Here is a 25,250-nt window from a genome sequence, read left to right as displayed (position 1 = left end):
TGAAGTAATCTCTACGACTAGTGATAAAAGCATGCATTAGCGTCTCTGCGCTGCTCTGAGAGAGAATAGGGTGGACTAAGATGATAAAAAACAAGTTTTGTCAAATTTAATATGTAAAATACAACAGAATCACAAATAACGGCCAGGTTTTTTATTTATGGGGAGGGTGTGTAGCAACACATTATGTAATAATGTAATACGTACATTTTGACCTCATTAACAAATAACAAACATACTGCAAAAGTTATTCCCAAATGCGCATGCTGCACTTTTTTTGGGGCGAAAATGTAACAATTTGGTGCCTTATGTAATAAACCATTTAAATTCATGCCTTAAATAGAAAAACCATCACAAAAAATTTAGCATTTGAGCTTAATTAGAATTCATTTTAAGAAACTAGTAAAATGTTTTATTGGTCAAACCTAAATCAATGGTAACTGTATTGATTATAATGTGCTTGCAAGCGAGAGACAAACGCTACACTTATGACCATATTTTCCGGACTATAAGTCCCCCCCGCAGTATAAGTCACATCAGCCAAAAATGCACAATGAAGAGGGGAAAAAAACATATATACGTCGCACTTGACTATAAGTCGCATTTAAAAAATTTAATTTTATGAAATCAGAGGCCAAGAGCAGACATTTCATCTTGAAAGGCAAGTTATGCTGTAGTAACAATAAAATGGAGAACAGGCTAAGTAGCGTGAATAGGTGGTATGTTAGCATAAAATATTCAAAGTTATTCAAATAACTTGCCAAATTCACCCCATATCCCTACCAAAGCCATTGCATTCTTCATCCTCTGTGTCATTTCTGAACAACTCCGCCAACTCCGGAAGTAGAGGGCACGCCGCTTCCTCTTATGCGTGGCTGTCGTCAGACTCAGCATCGGTCCCAATTTTTATTGCGGCCTTTCTGAATCCTGAAAGTATGGTTTTGGTTGTCACTGAAGCCCATGCTTTGTCGATCCATCCAATGACTTCCAAGTAAGTTGTATGGCGCATCCTCCCGGTTGTTGTGATGCTGTGATCTCCATCCGTCATCCACTGCTCCCACAGCTGACGCAAAACTGGCAACTATCTACTATCTCCATTATCGCTTGTTTGGGTGGCTTTATTTTAGAGTGAGTGGCAACATCTTCACTCTAGCATAGCGACAACACAACTGACACATATTCCACAGATGCCTAACACATTAGTGCCATCTAGGGCATTGAAGTGGATCTTTGAAGAAGTTTCAAACGACTGTCTTACTGTGTCCAATCACAGCAGCAATGGCGCGCTGCGAGAGGCCTTGCTTATGCAGCTCAGCAATTCCACCGTGTTCAAAGAGAGAAAGCTTTTTTGCCTCTGCCATCAAGAGATCATGACAGTGTGAACACCTGACTAGCACTAGCAGACTAGCATGTCAACAACTTGTTGCAATATCTTTTTTTGTGTGTAATACAAGTCACACTTGTTTTGGTAATGTTAACAACTACATACTGTAAAAAGATTGTATTTTAACAAGTCAAAATTGGGCATCATACCCTTCAGTGTGAACATAGCCTTAGTCACACAAAACATGACGTCACACGCAGTGCTGTGTGTTCACATTGTGTGTTTAAACATTGCCCCAATTTGTGGTTTCAGTCCTGGCACATTTGTAGCAATTTCAAGGATTTTCTGCAACCGGAGTCAACATTTTCTGACACAGATTTGAAAATAATTTTTGGATGACGAGAAGAACTTTTGCCTACATCAGGGAATACCTCTCCCCAACTCACACAGTAAAACACGCCTTTCTATGATGTATGCAGTAGGTCGCATATGCGTGACCCGAATGTTCAGCGTGCAAGCGCATCGGATACATATAGGAGTTATTAACACATACGAAAGAGGCATGGGTTGCATTAGAAAAAATGAGAATTGTACTGTTTACATAGACATGAAAAAATCAGATACAGATCACATATGAGCAAAAAAAAAAAAACAATAATTGACCGGCAGTGTGAACCTAGCCTGAATTCCTCCTAGACTTTTTTAAATTTTACTCTTCTCTCTTCCTCTCACGCTGGAGAACACGAACACAGTAAATGAAGTGTGTGTTTGAAGACATACAGGCTTTATAATTAAGACACAGTGAATAATGAGGATTATGTGGAGGTTAAAGGGGAGCATCTTCCCTTGCAATAATTACACAAGTGAGGGCACAACAGGAAGACGAGGTGATTCATTTTATGCAAACAGTCTTGCTGCTGTGCTGTAATTAGGCAACACAATATTTACTGAAGGTGGACGTAAGTACCGTCATTGCCGGTGTATAAGCCGCTGTTTTTTTCTCATGCTTTGAACCTTGCGGCTTAAACAGTGATGTGGCTAATATGTGGTCACATTCTGGTCTCGCGACATGTTATGAGTTCTTTTCTTGTTAGAATCCAACTTTTTTCTCCTAATATTGTCGTAAAATTACAGCTGTTTTTTTTTTATTATTGCTGTTGTTTTTTCTTTTTAATTTTCCAACCATTTCAACTTTCTTGTAAATTTTCTTCTCGTAATTACAACTTTATTGCATTAATATTTTGACTTTATTTTTGTAAGATTGTAACTTTTTCTGCAAAATCTAATTTTCCAAAAAATTACAACTTCATTCGTTGTTTCTCATAATATTGCAATAAAAAATAAGAATATTTCAACTTTATGCTACTAGAACGATATTATTTTTCCTCATAATATTACCATGTTATTCTTGTAAAATTGTGACTTTTTCTCCTTATTCTCTATTTCTCTTTATATAATGTTCAAACTTTATTCTTGTAAAATGACTGCTGATTTTTTTCATTATTCATGTTTTTGGGTGGTTTTCTTGTTAAATTATATTTTTACAATGTGATGCTGGCCAATAAAAATAGAGCCCACGGTTGTATATGGCTCTCAGGCCGCAATTTGGACACCCCTCATTTAAACATAACCTTCTAAAGCCAATATCTAATTTCCTATACACAAAAGGTTCAGTCAAGTTATACAGTAGATCCCCAGGTTGATTCCCCAGTTATTGGGTTCACGAGAACGACATTTTAACAAAACTTTTAAGAAACTACAATGATAAAATGTAGGACGAGACAAACAGACATTTTAATTTAAAACAAAACAATGCAGGCACATTTTAAAATGTGTTATAACTTGGCATGGATGTGAAACAAAAATAAAAAAATGATAAAAGTTAAAGTGATCACGGTGGTTGTAGCTGCTTCTATTAATCATTTGTGTTGATGTGTAGTTATGTAGACATGTAACATAGATTGCAGATTGCAGTAGATTAGTTTTATGTTAAGACTGAAAGAACTACAGTTCCCATGATGCTGAGAATGCAGAATTTGGAAGTATTGAATTTCTGAAATGTTCACAAGTATCACATGTTTTGATAGAAGCCATACGCAGTGATTGTGTTTTGATATGACAACTTTGATCAAATGTAGACTTACTTCAGTTTCTGCTTGGACGTTAAAACCGCCACGTATGTTCAACTCCGATGGAAAAAACGAGTGACGCTGAGAAAGCAGGTTGCATTGCAAGGTTTGTAGTGTGTTCAAAGCACTTAATGTATGGTTCCGATCCTGCCTCCCGCACTGCCAGTTCCATATTCCAGGTATTATCATTCAGAGTAGCAAATATTGTCACCTTTTAATACTAGGGGTGTCATCAGTCAAAATGTATGTAATCTTTTTATGACTGTATTTTATATGTCCTTCATACAGCCGGAATGGCACATACACAGCTGCACTAACATGCGCCGCTAAGCTAAGCTAACCGAACCAGCTTACATTGGCTATTTCTATACTTGAGTTTCAAAGTTTTTTCGACGACTTAGCCGATGTTTCTGGTTGCCGCTTGTTTAGTTCAGGAGGGGGATGGTTAGTGTTTGTGAGGACATGGTGCTATGAATGAGCGGTCTGCTGGGGAAATATTTCCCCACACTAACCTTCCTTCTCCTCACGATTACAGCATTTCATTCACACTGTTAATTTCCGCGAGATTCTGCATTTAACAGTAGATTCCGTTTTTAGTTGGCCAATTCTGCGATTCTGTCCACGATTCCATTAAAGCAGAAATTATAGGGCCTAATTGAAGACGTGATTGTTGACAAAGACAGCTATGAGGCAGCAAAATCAACACCTTTGTGTTTTGCTATGAGTTATTTCTTAAATTCAATAGTGTTTCTCACCTTCTTTGTCAAAATGCGACCACTTGCAATTTTCTTTGGCTGCAATTTGGCTTATTTTGCAGCCATAACCAAAAGAAATGCAGAGACTTGTGGCGTAACTGTGTTAATTAGCAAAGAGCTACAGAGTAAATTGCTAATGACATGTTAGACGGGCGACGGAGCTGACTTTGGCTTCCTGTTTCCATGCTAGCACGATGCTAACACTGATGTTGTGTGATAAAAAATATACAGTATTAAGAACACAGTTGGACTCAATGGACGCAACGTATTAATAACAAGACACGTCCCATATTGTATGCTAACTGAGAAATGTATGCAAACTGAGGCAAAATTTTTGCAAACAGGCAGAACAGGCAGATTCCGACTCTCGGGGAGAAGGAATCAGCTTGTTAGCTTTCTGAAGAGCCCAAAGTCATTCCTGTACTCCAAAACGTTCAAGGACATCTTTACCTTTACTTTGGCTGTGACTTTTTTAGGCGTTTTAGCAACAAACAAAAAAATCCAAGAATTAGAATGGTTTTAACTTTTAACTATGCAACATATGACACTGCACACCTCCAAGCTGGTATCATTTCTGAATGAGCACTGATGCAAGAAAAAATTAGGGCAGAAATATTGTGATAGCGAGCATGTGTGTGTGTGTGTGTGTGTGTATGAGAACGAGACTGTGTGAAAAAGAGATAGATTATCTTCTTGGTCCATTCATTAATCTCTAATCCTGTGGGATATAATTTTTTCGCTGGATATGGCATTGATGCACTAATGAAAGCTATGATCCTTTTGTCCTACCAGGAAGGCAGTCACCTTTATGTTGACCTCACCCACAGTGAATAATCAAAGGGGATACGAAAGGAACTAAGCGATTATCTTGACTGCAATTCTTACACTTTGAGAATTTGTTCAGTAATATTTAAAATATATATTTGACATTTTAATTCAATACAGTAATCCCTTGCCACTACACGTGTCACATTTTACGGCTTCACTCTATCACGTTTTTTCAAAAATATATCAATTCATACATCCTTACTTTTTGTGGTTTGAATAGGCCTATTATTAATAATAAAAATGTGCATAGTTTAGCAAACTTTACATATTTTTTTCACAAATTAATCATTTTCAGGGATAAAAATTGTTAAAAGATGTAAAATACAAATATAAGGCATTCAGTAGATGCATTCAAAGACGTGATGAAATGTAGTATTCTACACTGGTCACTAGGTGTCAGTAATGTTACTGTAATGTTTGGTGAGACACACAAGCACCAGACTTGATTGCCAGAACAACAGGCTTTTATTGCAGGTTTGAATGATCTCACAACAGGCACAATAATCCCTAACACAGGCTACTGTTGCGGTTGTAACCCACGCCAAGCTAAAACTTAACTCTGAACCCCCGACGTCACTTCCTGTCCGCCCCCCACTGAGCTCCTGTAGGGAACACATTTACAGCAGCACACACAACCACGAGTCTTACTCATGTCTTATATACTTCTTCATGTCTCTTGTGTATAAATCATGATCTGATGTTAATTTCAGCCCATTTGCGCATCACTCTTTTGTGACATGCAAAAGTGTGTCACAAAGACGATGAAATAAATAATACAAAACGCCAGAACTTACGTTTCAGCTGCTGTGATTTCCGAAGTGTAACACCTCATTGTGCACCAAATGCATTTTGCTGCATCCAAAACATATAGCTTAACCAAACTCTGACAAAACGTTAAACCTCATTAACATAAACAGTGTAGTCCACACACGGTGTAACTAAAATGATTTGAGGAAGACTATATGCAAATGAGCTGACCTCAACCTACTGTTGCAGCTAAAGATGACTATAGGGGTGTTATTTTATGTTTAGAAGGCTCTAATAATCTTACATACAGAATGTATTTTGAAGGTTTTAAATAAACAGGAGGCTATATATATACTGTATATGTGTGTGTGTATATATATATATATATATATATACTCCTGATCAAAATCTTAACACCAGTTGAAAAATTGCTAGAATTTGTGTTTTGCACATTTGGATCTTAATGAGGTTTTAAGTAGAGCTACAATATGCAAAAGCAAGAAGGGGGAGTGAGACAAAAAAACATTTGGAACTTGTAATTTAAACAAAACAAAACAAAAAAATTTCAATAGGTTGTTTATCACCTGATCAAATGTTTAAGACCATAAGCTGTAAAAGCTAAAATATGCTCAAAATTTTCATTTCATTTTCACATTCCCTCCTGATGGCTGAAGCTAAGAAGCTTTCTCTTTTTGAACGTGGTGGGATTGCTGAGCTGCATAAGCAAGGCCTCTCGCAGCGTGCCATTGCTGCTGAGGTTGGGGGCAGTAAATCAGTCATTCTACATTTTTTGAAAGATCCTGAGCATTATGGAACAAAAAAGTCAAGTGATAGACCCCAAAAAATCACACCTGCGCTGAGCCGGAGGATCCGATTGGCTGTCCATCAAGACACAGGGCGGTCTTCCACCCAAAATAAGGCCCTTACTGGTGCTGACTGCAGCATAATAACCATCAGACGGCATCTGCAGGAAAAGAGTTTAAAAAGCAAAAAAACGAATTCAAAGACCTCCTCTCCTTCAACGCCACAAAAGTGCCCGTTTAGACTTTGCCAGGGAGCATCAAACTTGGGACACTGAAAGGTGGAAAAAAAGTTTTATTCTGTGATGAGAAAAAATGTAACCTTGACGGTCCAGATGGCTTCCAACGTTACTGGTATGACAAGGAGATCCCACCTGAGATGTTTTCTACTCGGCACAGTGGAGGTCTGATGGTTACTGGAGTGCACTCCTCACGAGTAACAACCTCCAGTTCAGGGCCGGTGACATTTTTTTGAGTCTACCACTTAATTTTTTTGTTCCATAACCCTCAGGGTCTTTGACGAAGTTTCAAATGACTGTCTTACTGCGTCCAACCTCAGCAGCAATGGCACACTGCGACAGGCCTTGCTTATGCAGCTCAGCAGTCCAACTGTGTTCAAAGAGAGAAAGCTTTTTTGCCTTTGCCATCAAAGGATCGCGTCAGTGTGAACACCTGACAGAAAATGACATTGAATCTGCATTTTTTTCCAAGAAGAGCCTATTTCACTTTAATGCTTGTTTGCAATAAACTGCTCACTGACAAAAAATTGTCACTCTCCAATTTCTTCTTCTTGCATTTTGAAGATCTGCTTAGAACCTCCTTAAGAGCCACCAGTCCAAAATGTAAATTCATGCAATTTCTCAACTGGTCTTAAAATTTTGATTGTGTATGTATATGTGTATGTGTGTGTGTGTGTGTGTGTGTGTGTGTGTGTGTGTGTGTGTGTGTGTGGAGATTATAGGAATAAATAGATGATGACATTGAGTGGAGTCATTGTGATATTATGCAGAAGAGTTAGCATGTACTGTAGCTACGCTAATCCGTTCTGCAGCAGACGTAATGTCACCTTCTTTTAGTAACTGCCCTTCACACTTTTAGACACACACACACACGGATTAAAAGAAAAACTTATTACAGTGACTTAGAAATTAATTTCATGCTCCTAAATGTTACCATAAATGCTTTGAGCTGATAATATCACATACAAGGTCCATTGGACAGCAATCATTTCTTCCTCTTAGTTTGATATTATTCTCATTTTCAACCACGTAAAAATAAAAAAGAAATACAAATAGAAAAAGTCAATTGGGTCAGAAGTGTTCAGTGCTTGGTCCAATGTTCCAAATTCTTTGTTTTTTTTATTATGGTGTTGTGTTCCAAATGTGTCCTGGTTGAATGAGATCGTTGTTCAATACCCATCAAGTCACCGTGTCATTTGAAACTGAAGAATTCAGCATTTAACATGCGTTGTCATAAAATTGCATCCTTTCAAAGCGAGCATTTTAAGCAGAGGTGTCCAAAGGCCAAGGGACAATTTCTTTTTAAAAATAAAATGAAATAAGAAAACCAAATAAAAACACAAAGCGCATAAAAGGTCTAATGCAGGGTCACATTATAAAAGTGGATGTACGCAAAAAAATGCAAAACAACACTAAGTGGCTATTCTTCAATATGCCGTATGTCAAGTCGTGTTACTAATACACTGCGTGAGTGGATCTGTGTTCTTAATGTATTTTTATCACAAAACGTCCTTGTTAGTATTTTATGAGCTTGCTAATAGTACATGGAAAACAGAAAGTGGTTTATTGTCCCCCAGCTAGTTTGCCGTCTATGACATCATCAGCGGTTTTGACTCTGTAATTCTTTGCTAACTAACATAGTTCTGCCACAAGCCTCTGCTTTTCTTTTGATTACGAATGCAAAATAAACCAAAATGGATCCAAAGACAGTTGTAAATGCCAGCATTTTGATAAAGACGGTGAAAAACACTACTGAATTCAAGAAACAACTCATAGCAAAAGAGGAAGATGGTATCCGTGTTGATCTCGCTACCACATCTTGTCTTTGGCAACAATAACCTCTCCAATTAAGTTCTCTGCATGTAAAACTATAATTGTAAAACTGTAAAAATGTGTTTTGTGCTCACATTTTGGCTTTCTGGAACGGATTAAGTGTATTTACATTATTTCTTTTGGAAAAAATTTGTTTGGTTAGTGTCGGACCTTCTGGAATGGATTATCAGAGTTAACAACACACTGAAAAATTAGGGCAATAAAATTATTTAAACAGGACATTACAGGACATGATTATATTTATGTTTGTATGTATTAACAGCTCTAAATGAATTAAAAAGTAAATCAAGCTAAAGGTTAGCAAACATGTCTGAAAATAAACCTCCCTAACATGCAAAAGAAGTGCTACAAATTCAGTGTGTGTGCAATGAGTGCATGCACTGTATTCTGTATGCCTGTGATGCTGTGCAATGAAGATTTGGTGTGTGGTGGCGTCATCTGGTGGAGTCATTTAGAATTACAGTAAGAAAATGGCAACGTTAATTCATTCCTTCTCTGTATGGTCAAGCGCCAAGAGAACCTGTTGTACCCGACCCTCAGCATGACTCCACTCCACAATTGAAGTTTATTTATTGTGGTTTCCACAATCTCACAAATAAAAAAAACGAGAGGCAAAATCTATCAAAATTGATGTACGATCAATTTTACTTTGTCCACCTGTTTCTCTGCAGGGGTGTGTTTTCACTGTCTAATAGATGTGGTTCCTGTGAAGAATGAAGACGGTCTGGTCATCATGTTCATTCTTAACTTTGAACTTCCCACTGACCGCCGGTCCATCAACAGCTCTCCAACCAGAGAACTCAACAGAGTACTACGAATCCCCCGGCTGACTCTGGGTAAGAATGTTCCACCCAATACTGTCACAGAACAGCAATGCATAAATTAAGTTCCTTTTCACAATACAAACATTGGCATTTTAATATGAATTGGTACAAACCAGGAAAACAGTACCGACTTTTTGAGGCCAGATTTGAGGCCAACCTCCATCCATCCATCCATCCATCCATCCATCCATCCATCCATCTTCTACCGCTTATCCGAGATCGGACAGCTGCCTAAGCAGGGAGGCCCGGATTTTCCTCTCCCCGGCCACTTCGTCCTGCTCCTCCCGGTGGATCCCGAGGCGTTCCCAGGCCAGTTGGGAAATATAGTCTCTCCAATGTGTCCTGGGTCTTCCCTGAGGCCTTCTACCGGTCGGACTTGCCCTGAACACCTCCCCAAGGAGGCGTCTGGGAGGCATCCTGACCAGATGCCCAAGCCACCTCATCTGGCTCCTCTCAATGTGGAGGAGTACCGGTTCTACTCCGAATCTCTCCCGGGTGACAGTGCTTCTCACCTTATCTCTGAGGAAGAGCCCGACCACCCTGCGAAGAAAACTCATTTCGGCCGCTTGTGCCCGCGATCTTGTCCTTTCGGTCACTACCCAAAGCTGACCATAGGTGAGGGTAGGAATGTAGATCGACCGGTAAATTGAGAGCTTTGCCTTTCAGCTTAGCTCTCTCTTCACCACAAAAGATCGATGTAGAGTCCGTATCACTGCAGACGCCGCACCAATTCGCTTGTCGACCTCTCATTTGAGGCCAACCTTCTCAGACATAAAAGGGTGGATTGCACCCTCTAGGTTGGGAGTGAAGTCTTGCATCATTAGGAGAAGTTCAAGTATTTTGGGGTCTCGTTCATCTGTGAGCTCAACAGGTGGGCCAGTTTCTGTACCAGACTGTTGTATTGAAGAGATAACTGAGCCAGAATTAAAGCTTTCAATTTACCGGTACCTCTACGTTCCTCCCCTCACATCACCTGTGCTCACAAGCTTTAGGTTGTGACAGAAAGGGCAGCCAGTCCACAAGGGGGCTGGACTCTAGAAATAGAATGTGGAGGTCGGTTATCCAGTAGGGCCTCAAACTTAGGACACTCTGGAAAGATTATGTCTTGCAGTTGGTGTGGAAATGCCTGTGTTCCCCCAGTGGAACTGCAGGAGGCGGCCGGAGACCGGGAAGTATAGGTTTCCCAACCGAGACTGCTGCCACCGCGACCCGACCCGGACCAACAGAAGAACATGGATGAGATCAGCCGAGATTTCTTTTACTTTATTTATCCCACATTGGGAAAATTGCAAAAAATTGTTATAAAAGTTACATAGGAACAGGAAAGAACACGACTAAAATAAAAATGGAATGAAAGAAAGATGAAAGATGAAAGTAATGTTAATATTAATATTGATTATTATACTACTATTGATTACTATACTTCTATACCATGAATCCAGAGGTGTTTAATCATGTTGGTTGTGCACCCTCCTTTGCATATCACCGTGTTGCAAATGTTGCACTGAGCCCTTTTCTTTCATTGCTCTTTTTTTATTAAGTCATGTCAAACTTTTTAGTTGCTTCTTTTTCGCTGGTGCTCGCCAGCTTCTTCTTTGTTGTTTTTTCTTCTGGTCGGCGAAGTGAGCATTGAAATTAGTAATTTAAAAATGTGAACGATCACGGGAGAATCGCAATGTTAGTCCCGGTTCCCATTGATGCTCGAGACTCGATGGCCAACCCAAGTTCAGTGCAACATTTGGAATACAATGATATTATGCAAAGGAGGGCGCACAACCAACATGATTAAATACCTCCAATACCTTCCTCTTAGCACTCAGAATCAGGGAAGTCAAACAATAAATGACGTCTGTCTCACGCCAATGTAACCGAGGGTTTCATTGATGTTGTTTAATCCAACGAGTGATCGAAGTGTAAATAAAGGACAGACAGGGTGCAAGTTTATTCGCGTCTCTTTTAGCAAAAGTGAAGAGGCCTTCTCAACACACACTTCCGGCCTTCAAAATAAGAGCGCTTTGTACTACATCATGTTTACTGTGGTAACAAAATCAGGACGTCATAAAAAAGAGCTTACACCAACACTGAGGCAGCAAAGTATACTAGTGCTAATATGCTAGCTCAATACTCATAGCTCATAGACAAACCTTTTACAAGTTGTTTGATATTCTACATCCAGTTTAGTGCATGCTTACATGCCTGCAGCACCACACACTCCCTAACACATAAACAAAACTATTTCTTGAAAGAAATAGAAATATCAAATTAAATGTCTTTCTTGACCTCACTTATTGGTGGGTGACCTCCTGCCTTAGTCGCAACTCTCTGCTTCTGCCTATCAGCTGTTGGTATCAGCATTTCACCTTTTTCTCATTGTGCCTTTTGCTCTATTTTTTAAGTTTTTGCTGGGTTTTTTGTTTGTTTAATTTTGTTTCTGCAATGTGCCTCGACAAATGAGCGACAACTGTACTGCTTCTTTAACAATTTGCTTATCATTCTCATCCTGAGTCCCATCATACCATTGTCATCCCTAGTCCCGTCAGCTCTCATGTGTTCAATGAGTACCGGCAGCAATGCTCAATTCATTGAATAGGAACCGAAAGGACTCAACTGTTGTCAACAGTGTTTTGGAGGGCGGGGGCCTAGTGACCCCAGGACCTAAAGCAGCCACATAAATTGCACATAGTATAGAAAAAATGCTCCAATTCGTTCTCATATGCTTATCTAGCTTGCCGTCAGCGCCTCCGTCTCCTGCTTCAGTTCTTCAGACCAGGGGTGGGTGTAATATCTCAAGACACTGAGCTTGGTGGCCGACATGCTAGCCTCCCTCCCCTGGGACACGAGTCAGTGGCCCTGGAAACCCTGCTGTCCTTCCCCGAGAGACAGCAGCTGGACGAAGCAGGACCCGGACTACTCCTGTGGGACAATGAAGACTTGGAAGAGGAAGGAAGATGGCTCAGAAGACAAGGGGGAGAGAGGGAAGCCTTTGTGCCTGCTCGGCGACAAAGTGAGGGAGACCGAAAGAAAAGAGATTATAATGTGTTTGACCTGCTGTGCGAAACAAGAGCATACCCCCGTGCTCCAGCCTCAGCACCACCAACACTGACAGACCTGCCCCTGGCCTCCTCATGTGCTTGTACGAGGTAATTTCACTTGGCTTTTGTCTGTTTTTAATGACTTATTTTTTACATCACCTCCAAAGTCAAACACCAAGTTTAACCCAAACTCTAAACCTCAGAAGTCAAACAAAAGCTTAGACCGCTTTCACACCATTCATTTTTGGTCCGGCTATCTACTACGGTTCGTTTGCTCAAGTGTGAACACACCCTGAGAGATGGGTTTCGGTTCACGCGAAGCTGGACTCTGTGTCGGTGCAATTGTGAACACCAAACGCACCAAAACACTAGATATGATGTCCCCAAATGCGACATAATGGCAATGGATAGCGGAACACAACAGAAAGTTGATTGAAAATCATCAAAAAATACAAATTAGATGCAAGTCCAGAAGCACAAATACAGTAATTAAACATAAGCAAAGGGGTTGTGTTGATCATTGCCCTCCAGAAGTATTGGAACAGTGAGGTCAATGCCTTTTATTTTTTCTGTACACTGAAAACATTTGGGTTTTGCCTATACCATAGTTAGATGTGAAAACAACATGAAAACCAAAGCACTGTCTATGACTGAAAAACACATACTAAAAAAACAAAAACGAAAAACAAACAGTCTCAGACAGATTTATGGACTGATTAATTTTTGAAGGCTCAAACCTATCCTACCCAATCTGAAACTGAGTGTAAACATTCAGTGCTATTTTCTGTATTGATTAAATATACTGCTCAAAAAAATTTGAGGAACACTTCGAAAACACATCAGATGTAAACTGAGGGAAAAATGATCTTGAATATCTTTCCTGATAATAAGTGGGTGATGTATTAGTAACAAAATGATGCCACATAATTTGATAGAAATGAAAATGATTACCCTGGAGAGGGGTGATCTGATGTGTTTTCGAAGTGTTCCTTTAATTTTTTTGAGCAGTGTATGTAATGAAATGGGAGACACCTGGGTAACAAAACAGCCCTCAGTCACATGTTCCAAAACTTTTTCTCTCATGAAAAATGGGTGGGTTCAAACAAAAGGCGCTGTCTTCTAAGTTACCTGAAAATAAAAACTGACAGGTTGCTAGCACGTCTCATAGTCAGTATTCATATTTTCAATATTCAAAGTGTGAATGCTAACCTAACCGCAACAAAGAACACACAAATTAACTTTTTAAATTGATCATTCGGACCAGAGTACTGGACAACAAGTGCAAACGGACGATTAATAGTATGAAACATCCTAAAATCAATCCAATGTAGGTCAAGTTATTCTAAAAAAAATAATAAAAGAAAAATCACACTGCGTTAGAGATTTGTCTTTTTGATGAAAAAGCAAATTCAAACAAATTTCATGCATGTGTATTCTGGCAAAAAAATATTATGTCCACACACCCACGCACACTGTGTCAGCAGGTCACGTTCATAACCGATTGAAAATAACAAAGCTCTTTAACACATATAACATAACACATATAACTGCCAGGTTGCTACGGTATCTTTGAGTATGTTAAAGGATGTGCTCCTTTGAAAGCTTTTAGTAATTGGGGTTACATGACTGACTGCATAGATTTAATTCATTTATTTCAATAGTATTTTTTTTCCTATTTATTCATGTATTTATTTTGGTCGGCAGGTTAGATAGCACCTGTGGAAATTTAAAACTTTCCTCTTCAGTGGATGACATCAAGAGTAGCCAACATTACTGGGAAAAGAGGCTACAGTGTCGACACAGCTGTACAGGTGAGAAAAGTACCTGTTTCATAATTTTTTTTTCCCCCCAGATTCTTTTTAACCCATAAGAACCCATAATGGCGCGTGTCACCAACACTGGTGGTTCCTATACAGCTTTGTGCTTGACTTGAACTCAGTAAGTCCCAAAGTGAGTTCAGAAAACTGAGGGTGTTAGCAATCTTCTTATAGCCAAGAACAGGTGTGTCCAAAGTGTGGCCCAGGGGCCTTGGCGGCCCACCGCTGTTTTTGTATTGGCCTGCGGCATATTCTAAAAATGTAATTTAACAAAAAAACTTCAAAAACAAAAAACAGTAGAAATGGCCAATTCAGCAGTAATTTGAGATTAAAGTCTAAATATTAAAATTGTGATCGAACAAGAAAGTTGTCAATTTACAAGAATAACATTGGAATAGTTTGATGACAAATAATGCCATTTTTGTAGCATAGGGTTGAAATATTAAAGAAAAAATACTTTTTAAAAGTTGAAATGTTATTAGAAACATAATAAAGTTGTGTCCCAAAATTTACATCCTTCCCATGGCTGTGATAAACTCCTACAGCGCTCGACATCCACGCCTCATGTGATGACCATCTATTGGCACAAAGGACAGTTTCCATCAAGTCCCGCGTATTCATGAACTCAAGAAAAAAAACATCTCAGCTTTAGATTTTGCGGAAATGCTACTAAAATTATAATTTTTTATCATTCCACATTTTGACCTTATTCTTGTAATATTGTACATTTTTTCCTAACCCAATTGTCCAAAAATTACAACTTTATCCATTGTTTTGTTTCTCATTTGTTTTTTTCTTTTATTTAAAAAAAGAACAAATGTTTTCTTTCATTTTTCTATTTTATGCTAATAAAGTGGTGTTATTTTTTTTCCTCATACTATCTTAATACCTGATTTTCGTAAAACTGCTTTTTTCTGTTAATATTTTGAGTTTGTTCTCCGAAAATTTCTGCTGTTGTTTCAGTTTTTGCTTTTGCACTTTTTTTTTCAAAATATTTCAACTTTCTTCTTGTAAATTTCCTTCTCATAATATATCAGTTTTCTAACCTAATGGTCCAAAAATTACAACTTTATTCTTTGTTTATCATAATATTATGACTTCTAAAAAAATGTCTTTTTTCTTTAATATTTCAACTTTATGATACTAAAATGACATTATTTTCCCTCGTAATATCGTTTATTGTCCTGAAATTAAATTGAAACTTTTATTTCCTAATATTTTGATTTTACTCTTGTAAAATGACTCCAGATATTTCCATTTTGCTGTTGTTGTTTTGTAGTTTTCTTCTTAAATTATCTTTTGCTAATGTGCCGCGGGCCACAAATGGCCGCTGGTCTGCAATTTGGACACCCTTGTCTTTAAACCCTTGGCCATTTTATTCAAAAAAGATGTATCCAAAATGAGTGAACTGCATGTACATAGATGATGTTGGTATGAAAGTAAAGGACAGACATTGATAGTAACTGTGGATGTGAATATTTACATATCTGTGCTACTGGGTGAGAGTAAACGATGCTGGTTCAGTGTGTTTTAGGGGTAGAGGAATGATACTTGTACCGTTAGCTAATGGCTAAACATTAGCTTTCAAGCTTGGCCAAGTTTGTCGCGTTCGTGTTTTGTTTTATGTAATTATTCATGACATATGCTGGTCTCGGACTTTTTTTTTTTTTTACATTTGTCTATTTCAGTGGTCGTGGTTTGAATTGTGTCCTGTTTTGTAAAAAGTAAAAGTAAAATCACAACAAAGCAGCCCCCATTCCTGGGGTCCTGCTGTTTCAAAACGTTTAAACCAGAGGACTTCAACACTGGCTACTTACTATCACCACGACTCTACTACTGTTTTCATTTCTCTTTTTTTACAGCTGGAATAGCAACCAATAGAAAGAGCAGTGCACCAGCTGGGACATCAAACACTGACATATGGAGGACCAGCAGTCAGGTAACGAATGACGACACACAAAAACGTTGCAGTTCTTCATCAATGGGATATGTCTGTAGTTGGACCATAGTCAACCTGTATATATGATTTTTATCATTATTCGAGCCCTCTAGACATGAAATAACACCCCTATAGTCACCTTTGCACTCCTATTACACAATATAGTAAACAAACCAAGAGTAAATTATCTATTTAAGACATAAATGAGACTTGTGCCAGTGTGTTTCACTATAAATGCGTTATACCTGGAAGAGAGGCGGACAGGAAGTGACGGGAGTGGAGTTTCAGATTTGCACTTTGAAAAAGTAGCCTGTGTTTTTATTAGGGATTTTTCTTAATAAGACATGTAAGACACAAGTAAGAGTTGGTTTTATTAGGGATTATTGTGCCTGTTGGGAGATCATTCAAACCTGCAATAAAAGACTTGTGTTGCTGCGAACAAGTCTGGTGCTTGTGTCTCTCACTGAACAGTAACATTACTGGCACCTAGTGACCAATGTAGAATACTACATATCATCATAACGTCTTTGAATTGTATTCTAGTTAATTTAGTCATTTCTATGCTTGAGAATGCTAAATTTAGGCAAAAATATGTAATAAAAATATGTAATATTTTCTTACATATACATATTTTTATAATAATAGTCTGGATTCAACCACAAAACAGCACGATTTATTAATTAATATATTTTTGAAAAACCATGATAGAGTGAAACCGCAAAATTCGAAGTGCAAAGTGGCGAGGGATGACTGGGAATGTTTTTGTTTTTCAGTGCAGCTATCTACTTTAGTAGCTGATATTACTAAAATTATTATTAAAATTCCTTTTTTTTTTTTTTTTTTGCTCCACAGTTTTTTATTACGAATGACTAATGGCCAAAAGCTTAATGTACTGTAAAATGAGTTCTAACATTTTTTTTGTTTTCCTGTTTACATTTTGTAAACATGCAGCAGATGACCCACAGTTTACTGGACAAAAAGGCTGATGCCTTTGTGGCGCTTCCTCCGGGTGAAATCAGACCTCCGTGCAAATTGATGGGCAGAACCCACCATGTCACTGAGAAAGTAACGCAGGTAAGTCGAGAAACTTTCCACTCAGCTCTCCAAAGTGTCGGTCGGGAACCATTTGTGGCTCACAGGTTTTTCATTGGCCCATTGCACATTTAATCAAATGATCAAAGTACGATTAAATTGGCCCCTGAGATTTTTTCAGTTTGTGGCTCTCGATGGAAAAAGTGTGGACACCCCTGCCTTCCATCTATGCTGTTTTAACTTGTTTCTATCAGGGATACTTTTTGACAATTTACGGCTCTGCAAAGACAGCAAACCAAGACTTCTGGCAAAGTAATCCTTTGTGAATGACGGTTAATTGGTTACACACCTGACTGTGATAAGTGAATTTCCGGAAAGTAGTATTCCTTATTTATAAATGGAATATTATCGTAGTTAGAGCACAGAAAACCTGTCTATGTCCTTCTAAATCTGGTTTAGGCCTCTCATTGACCTGGTGCCAGTGTTCATTATGATGATGGGCGTCTGTTTTGGATAGTAAAAGAAAGACACGTGGTCAGTTGCATTCTCATGGCAGTTTGTGGCCACTATATGTTTATTAAACAATATTACTTTACTGTCATTTGCATTTTCCTTATGCTCACAATAGCATCAGTGTTATAATGTTATTTGGACAAAAAAATCACTCCATACTTTCTGTTGCGCTCTGGTATTACCATAATCTAACTTATTGTGTGGATATAAAAGTACACTTCACTTGCTAGCTGTACTCCAAAAAAGATCAGTTAGGATAATCCACAATGCCGCTTATAGAGAACATACAAACCCTTTATTCATAAAATCACGATAATTAAATGTGTTGATATAGTACATTTTCAAACAGCTAAAATTATGCATAAAGCAAACAATAACCTGCTACCCAAAAACGTAATACAATTCTTCTAAAAAAGAGAGGAGAAGCACGACATCTGGGAAAAATTAAACTTTAAACGCTTATATGCAAGAACAACGCTAAAAACCTCCAGCATTTCAGTATGCAGAATCAAATTATGGAATGAATTGAGTAAGGAACTCAAAGAATGCACTAAAATGAGCGATTTCAAGAAACAGTACAAGCAGTTGATGTTTACAAAGTACAAGGAAGAAGAGTCCTGAACCATTGTGTCCACACAATGCTATGTCTAAACAATACCACACTTATTACTATCTCTTCATTCTTTTGTAAATGGTAAATGGCCTTTCACTTGTACAGCGCTTTTCCACCTCCAAGGCACTCAAAGCGCTTTGGCACTGTGACTTTGTGAGTACATTGTCTGTACTCGTTATCCAACTATGTTCTGTCAACTATCAACCCTTTCATCAGTTATTATTTTCACTATTATTTTATATTTCTAGTTATTTATTATGACTGCTGCATTATTTATTTACGAAGACAAGAACCTTGACTCATATTGTACCACATTGTATATTATCTAATCATTTTATGTATTTTAAACTAGCAAAAAGTACATTTGTATTACAAGGTAATGTATTGCAATTGATGTGGAACGGATTGGGGGTAGGATTAAATAAGCTTTGCTTCTTCCTACTCCTTTTTGGTCATGTAGAACTGTGAATTGTACTATGTGATGTATTCCAATTTAACTTGTATGGATTTTGTAAATAAATTAAACCATTACCATTACCGTGTTAATGGGTGAGACAGACAAGCGCCAGACTTGACCACCGGAACAACAGGCTTTTATTGCAGGTTTCAAAGAGCTCACAACAGGCACAATAATCCCTAACATAGGGGCTACTGTTGCGGCCGTAACCCACGGCAAGCTAAAACTCAACTCTGAACCTTCAACATCACTTTCGGTCCTTCCCACCTTGCTACCCTAGCACCAGAACACATTTATAGCAACACGCACAAGAATGGGCATGTGTAATTCAGAAGACACATTCATAGACGTTGTGATGATATGTAGTATCCTACACTGGTCATTAGGTGTCAGTAATGTTCCTGTAATGTTGGGTGAGACACACAAGCACCAGACTTGATCGCCGGAACAACAGGCTTTTATTGCAGGTTTAAATGATCTCACAACAGGCACAATAATAATAATAATACAACCAAGCCTTACTTGTGTCTTAAATGTCTTATTTTCTCTTATTATGTCTACTATATTGGGTAATAGGAGTGTAAAAGTGACTATAGGGGTGTTATTTCATGTCTAGAGGACTGTAATAATATTGAAAAACGTATTTAGAAGGTTGTAAAGAGGTTTTCTATGCTCTAACTGCTCTAAATATTTCATGCATAAATAAGGAAGCCTACTTTGCGAAAATTCACTTATCTTGGTCGGGTCTGAACCAGTCAACCACGATAAACCTAGGGACTACTGTATAAAACATATACAGTATATAGAAAAAACAATGTATCCCTTCAGTTCAAGAGAATTCCTTTAGGACAGAGTAGATTGTGTACAATACTACAACTAGCCCAGAAACTACATGCTGGCAGAGATATACAGTACTTGTAGGTATAGTAGCGCTCAGCAATCCAAGAGAGAGAGGGGGGGGGGGGGGGGGGGGGGGGGGGTGAGGAAGCACTGAAGGAACACCTCAGCTCACACAGTCCTTCAACAAGCACAGCAAGCTCTGCACTCTGCTGCCACTGGACGAGATTTACTTTTACAACAAACTTTAAATGCATTAAGAGCAAGTACTTTTGGGGATTTTACTGTACATTTTTACCAAAGCTACTTCCATTCGATGCTGATTCTGGTACTTTGGTTGTTTTGTACACTGTGCTGAAGAGGAAGTGCATTCTACAAGGTGCCACTGTAAACTGATGACTGGATAGTTAAGTAAAGCCCCTGACCCCAAACTGTAACCCTCAACCCTAGAACGTGAAGGATCTTACATTTATGGAATGCAGTGATTGAAAAGAGGATCGCAGTAGAGAATTGTCGATGACACCTTGTTGTTGACACCTTTGGAAAACAAGTGTGAAGAGTAAAAGCACCATCAACATTTGACTGCTGAGACAGAGAAGAGGACGAATAGATTGAGAATTTCTTGCATCGATAGTACCATGTCTTTGCACAGTATCAGAGAGGGAAATGTGTCTCAGGACTGCATGTCAAGTTTGGGAACTGAGCGCAGAAACACCAGAGTAAATAGAGTTGTCCGAATATCCTCAATCGTCGCTCATGAGGTAAGTGCATCCGCAGTAACCATGTCATCTGGAAAGATCGTCATTTATGTGTGATTTTGTATTAATATGTGTTTTGCAACACAATAATTGATAATGTGTGATAGCTGTTTACATCAATTTGTAAAATCTTATAGGACTAAATGAAATACTTCCTGCTGAAAATGCTATTTGAAACATCTTCTTAGATCCGGGGTCACCAACGTGGTGCCCACGGGCACCAGGTAGCCCCACATGACCACATGAAGCACCCACAAGCCTGCTTTTCATTCTGGTTTTCAGTTAATAATGTGACAACGAACAAAGAACTGCATTCTGAAATACAAAATGTGAGTTGTAGAAACCAGCATTGTGTTAATATCCTGGTAAAACCAGCACATTCGGTTTGTTTGGGTTTAAAATAAGCTCTGAAAATAAATGTTACAAAAATGAGTAGCTCTTGGCCATTTTCATTTTGTAAAAGTAGCTCTCACAAGAAAAAAACATTAGAGACCACCGTCCTAGATACTTCAGCTGTCATCTATACCCTTGCATTTATAATTGCTGTGTGTGTACAGTTTTTCAAGCCTTTGTTTGTCCTTGACTGTATGGTTGAGGTGCCAGTGATGTATAGCACAGTCCCCTTGCCGGGGACCCTTATGTCAGATCCCAGCTGAATTAAGAGCTGCAAATGATTAATTGCACCATTCACAGCTCCTGCCCTATGGTCCACTTACACACATATGGATATTTATGTTTGAATCCCAGTATAGAACATGGCCCAGTTTTCCTGGTGTGAAGTTGTGTGTATACATTCATTTATAATACATAAACTAATGAATACCCCCGTTTTCCCCTTTTGTTGTGTCAAGAGCTCATACCTATAATTAAATTCCCTGAAAGGCCACATTTCTCAAGCCAGACGTGCCCTTAATAAGTACACTGATTTCTGATATACAGTAAACAGTAGCGTAAAACAGTGAATAATTCAGAAGCCCATAAAATTGTCTATTTTGCCACTCTAACACAGTGGTCACTAACCTTTTTGAAACGAAGATCCCTGGCCGTGAACCTGCACAAGATCTTCAAACCCCCCAGCCCCCCACCAGATACATATATATATATATATATATATATATATATATATATATATACAGTATATACAGTATATATATTCTGTATAAAAATACACACACATGCACATATATATACATACAATGTTATATATACATACATACAGACTTTGGGCTCTATTAGCGTGCAATAATTACTGTTGTGTGCGCAAGCACATCACTCCAGTGCTGTCACTCCCTCTATCTCTCGCTCGACCTTTTTGCTACCTGGGGAAGGGGGGCGAGTAGTGTAATTCCGGCCGGGTTTTGGGGACTAGGCTCCTTGCTGGGGCTCACGGGTTGCTGTCTGGATAGCGGCGAGGCGTGCAGGCGTGTTCAGTGCACAAAATGCGTGCCTGTTGGTCGGAGGTGAGGGCGCTGATATGATAATACATTTTTTTCAAAATGTTTTCGCGATCGACCGCCAAAGTCCCAAAGATCGACTAGTAACTCACGATCAACGGGTTGGCGAGCACTGCTCTAACACAACCCAACAGGAGGTCGGCAAACCAAACTCCTCCCTCACTCACGGTGCAACCAAAAGTAAAATAAGTAACATACAATGTAACTGAACAACACACTAGCATGCGCTAGCATACGTGCAAAACAATACTATTTTATACTCGTCCATAACCCAGAAGTTCTACTAGGTAACTTCTTGTTGGGGAAGCATGCACATAGGCTTCCCAGCATGCCTTATAGATTTGTATAAAATAGTATTGTTTTGCATGTATATTAATGTAAGTGTCTATTTTGACACCCGCATAGCCTGTGTGGTACAGTTACATTGTGTGTTAATTGTTGTTATGTTTAAAAGTAAAAGGCAGAAGTGTTTCTTGCCTCATGCATTTATTTACTAATTAAATACAAGCTGTCATAAAGTAATAACACTAGCCCAGGGGTCGGCAACCCACGGCTCCGGAGCCGCATGTGGCACTTCAGCCTCCTTGTTGTGGCTCCATTCGCTGAGTGCCGTGATTTTTTTTTAACACCAAAGGAGTCCCGTGCATTCCCATGCGAAAAGAATGACAAATCTGACTCATCGCATATAAGCTGTGTAATGTTTTGCGGCTCCAGGCTATTTTTTTTTTTACTGGAAGATGAGGCAAAATGGCTCATGCTAAAGGTTACCGACCCTCCCCAAACACCAACATCAGTCTATATTTATATATGGAAATCAGACATTCCTTTTGAATTGTGGTCCAACAGAATTATTAAACAAACTAATGAAAGTAGTCTGGACAAAAATAACAGTACAGTAATCCCATGTTTATCGTGGTTAATTGGTTCCAGACTTGACCGTAAGCTGTGAATTTTTGCATAGTAGGTTTCCTTATTTATAAAAGGATATTTTCGTAGTTAGAGCATAGAAAAGCTGTTTACGACCTTCTAAAGACTGTATTTAACATTATTAGAGCCCTCTAGTCATGAAATAACACACCTATAGTCACCTTTACACTCCTATTACCCAATATTGGAGACATAATAAGAGAAAATAAGACACGTAAGGCATAATATAGACTGACACATGTTAACCTTGGAAGTGTTCCTTGTGGTTCTTTTTTTAACTTCCTGTTCTGTACAATATTTCTGTGGTGGCTATTGTCTTGTCAACGTAACATTACTGCCACCTAGTGAACAGTGTGGAATACTACATATCACCACATTGTGCGCCTTCCGAACGCTTTATATTTGTATTTTACTTCATTTAGTCATTTTTTACGCATTAAAATGTTTAATTTCATGTTTTACTTAAATGTTGACCTACTCGTCAAGAGCAAACTGTTTCAGCTGTCTCAGGTTTGATGGGCGTCTTCTCTTACTGCATGTTTTTCGCTTTTCCTACAAATGTTCTGTAGGATTCAGGGCACATCCGAATAGTTTTGGTCTTAGCTATTCTTGATGTTTCATTGCTCCCTGCACACATGCAAGTGTTGCATACAGCAAAGCAGCCTTAGAACATGACTAAGCCTCACCTGTGTTTCATAGTCGGCCCCTTGTTTTTTTTTGTACTGTATGTTTTAGTTTTGCTTGTGTAAACACAGAGTTGATGCTGTGTCTCATCTCCCTCACCTGCCAACAATTTTTACATGTGTAGGTGCTATCTCTGGGCGCTGATGTGTTACCAGAATACAAGATGCAGACACCCCGGATCCATAAGTGGACCATCCTTCACTACAGTCCATTCAAAGCTGTATGGGACTGGGTCATTCTGCTGCTTGTGATTTACACAGCCATATTCACTCCTTACTCAGCTACGTTTTTATTGAGGTAGGTGAACATCGACACTAACGACTTGTTTTGGTCACAGTGAGTTTTGAGGTGTAGTATGATATCAAGGTGTATATTGGCCCATCTTCTCCCGGAAAGGATGCAGGGAGCTGGAGACCTCCAACACAGAAAGAAAGGGGAAAAAAACATGTGCACACCATTTGACAATCAGCCCAACAACAACAAAAAAAACTTACGACCCATGGTCATAAGAAACATACAGTATATGAAATATCACATCTTTGAGATTGACTGCTATTTAAAAAAAAAAAAACATCCCAAATGTCTCCTATGTATTCCACTTGGTCTGTTGTACATCCCCCATCATTTTCAGCTCAGTTTCCTCTTCTCACCTTATGCTTCAGCATACAAATGATTTTGGATATGTTATATTTGATAAATTGATATGAATCCACTGCCTATACTTTGAATTGTTTAGCTGTGGTGATGTAAATTATGTTTCTCTATCACTCCAGCGACCAAGAGGAAGCAGCCATGCAAGCATGTGGTTATTCTTGTTCCCCTCTCAGTGTGGTTGATCTCATCGTGGATATCATGTTCATCGTTGATATCGTAATCAACTTTCGGACCACTTATGTTAACTCCAATGATGAGGTAAGTAATGACAGTTTGTATGCTTCACTGCTCTCCATTTTGCGGTATTTTGCTGGTTTCAGTTTCGAGTTCATTCTGTACAGTACAGATAAATAAACAGATATTATCAATTTGTCAATAGTATTTAAAATCGGGGGGAGTGCGAAAACATTTCAATCCTCCGGTGGGGGCATGACAGAAAATAGCTGAACCACTGGTTTAACTAATTGGCGATTCATGCTCGAAAACCCTCCTATGTGGCTAAATTACAGCAATTCTGCAAAGATGAGTGGGTCAAAGTTCCTCCACAGCGCTGTAAGAGACTCACTGCAAGTTATGGCAAACACTTGATTGCAGTTGTTGCTGCTAAGGGTGGCCCATCCAGTGATTAGGTTTAGGGGGGCAATCACTTTTTCACACAAGGCCATGTAGGTTTGGAATTTTTTTCTTCCTTAATAATAATTTTAAAAAAAGTTTCATTTGAAACTGCATTTTGTGTTCAGTTGTGTTGTCATTGACTAATATTTCAATTTGTTTGATGATCTGAAACATTTAAGTGTGACAAACATGCAAAAAAAAATAAATCAAAAAGGGGACAAACACTGTTTCACACCACTGTGAGTCTGGAATAATTTAAGGTAAAGTTAACAGCATACACGCACCACTGTGGGAAATAAAGCCCACCATTTTTACATGTTTATGTCTGTATGCTTCACTCATAACACTTCATCTAGCATTGAGATTTTGCCCTTTATTTGGTGTCCTTGAACCCACCATAGCTGTGTAAATGTGTTTAATAAGTGTGTGAGTCATATTTAGG

The 25,250-nt window shown here is 38.7% G+C and overlaps 1 protein-coding gene across 1 annotated transcript in view; it reads left to right on the top strand.

Annotated features, from left to right (window-relative positions):
- Window positions 1–25,250, top strand: part of LOC129176768 (potassium voltage-gated channel subfamily H member 2-like) — a 61,434-nt gene that overhangs the window by 10,072 nt on the left and 26,112 nt on the right. Inside the window, exons 3-9 of the mRNA XM_054767142.1 lie at window positions 9,324–9,488; window positions 12,202–12,616; window positions 14,213–14,319; window positions 16,188–16,264; window positions 17,216–17,338; window positions 23,664–23,836; window positions 24,313–24,451. Of these exons, the coding sequence (XP_054623117.1) occupies window positions 9,324–9,488; window positions 12,202–12,616; window positions 14,213–14,319; window positions 16,188–16,264; window positions 17,216–17,338; window positions 23,664–23,836; window positions 24,313–24,451 (1,199 nt within the window). The remainder of the gene's footprint in view (window positions 1–9,323; window positions 9,489–12,201; window positions 12,617–14,212; window positions 14,320–16,187; window positions 16,265–17,215; window positions 17,339–23,663; window positions 23,837–24,312; window positions 24,452–25,250) is intronic.

The sequence above is a fragment of the Dunckerocampus dactyliophorus genome, chromosome 2, assembly GCF_027744805.1.
Source record: "Dunckerocampus dactyliophorus isolate RoL2022-P2 chromosome 2, RoL_Ddac_1.1, whole genome shotgun sequence".
Taxonomy (NCBI): domain Eukaryota; kingdom Metazoa; phylum Chordata; class Actinopteri; order Syngnathiformes; family Syngnathidae; genus Dunckerocampus; species Dunckerocampus dactyliophorus.
Note: the sequence above shows the minus strand (reverse complement) of the source record. Positions and strands in the feature narration are given on the sequence as shown.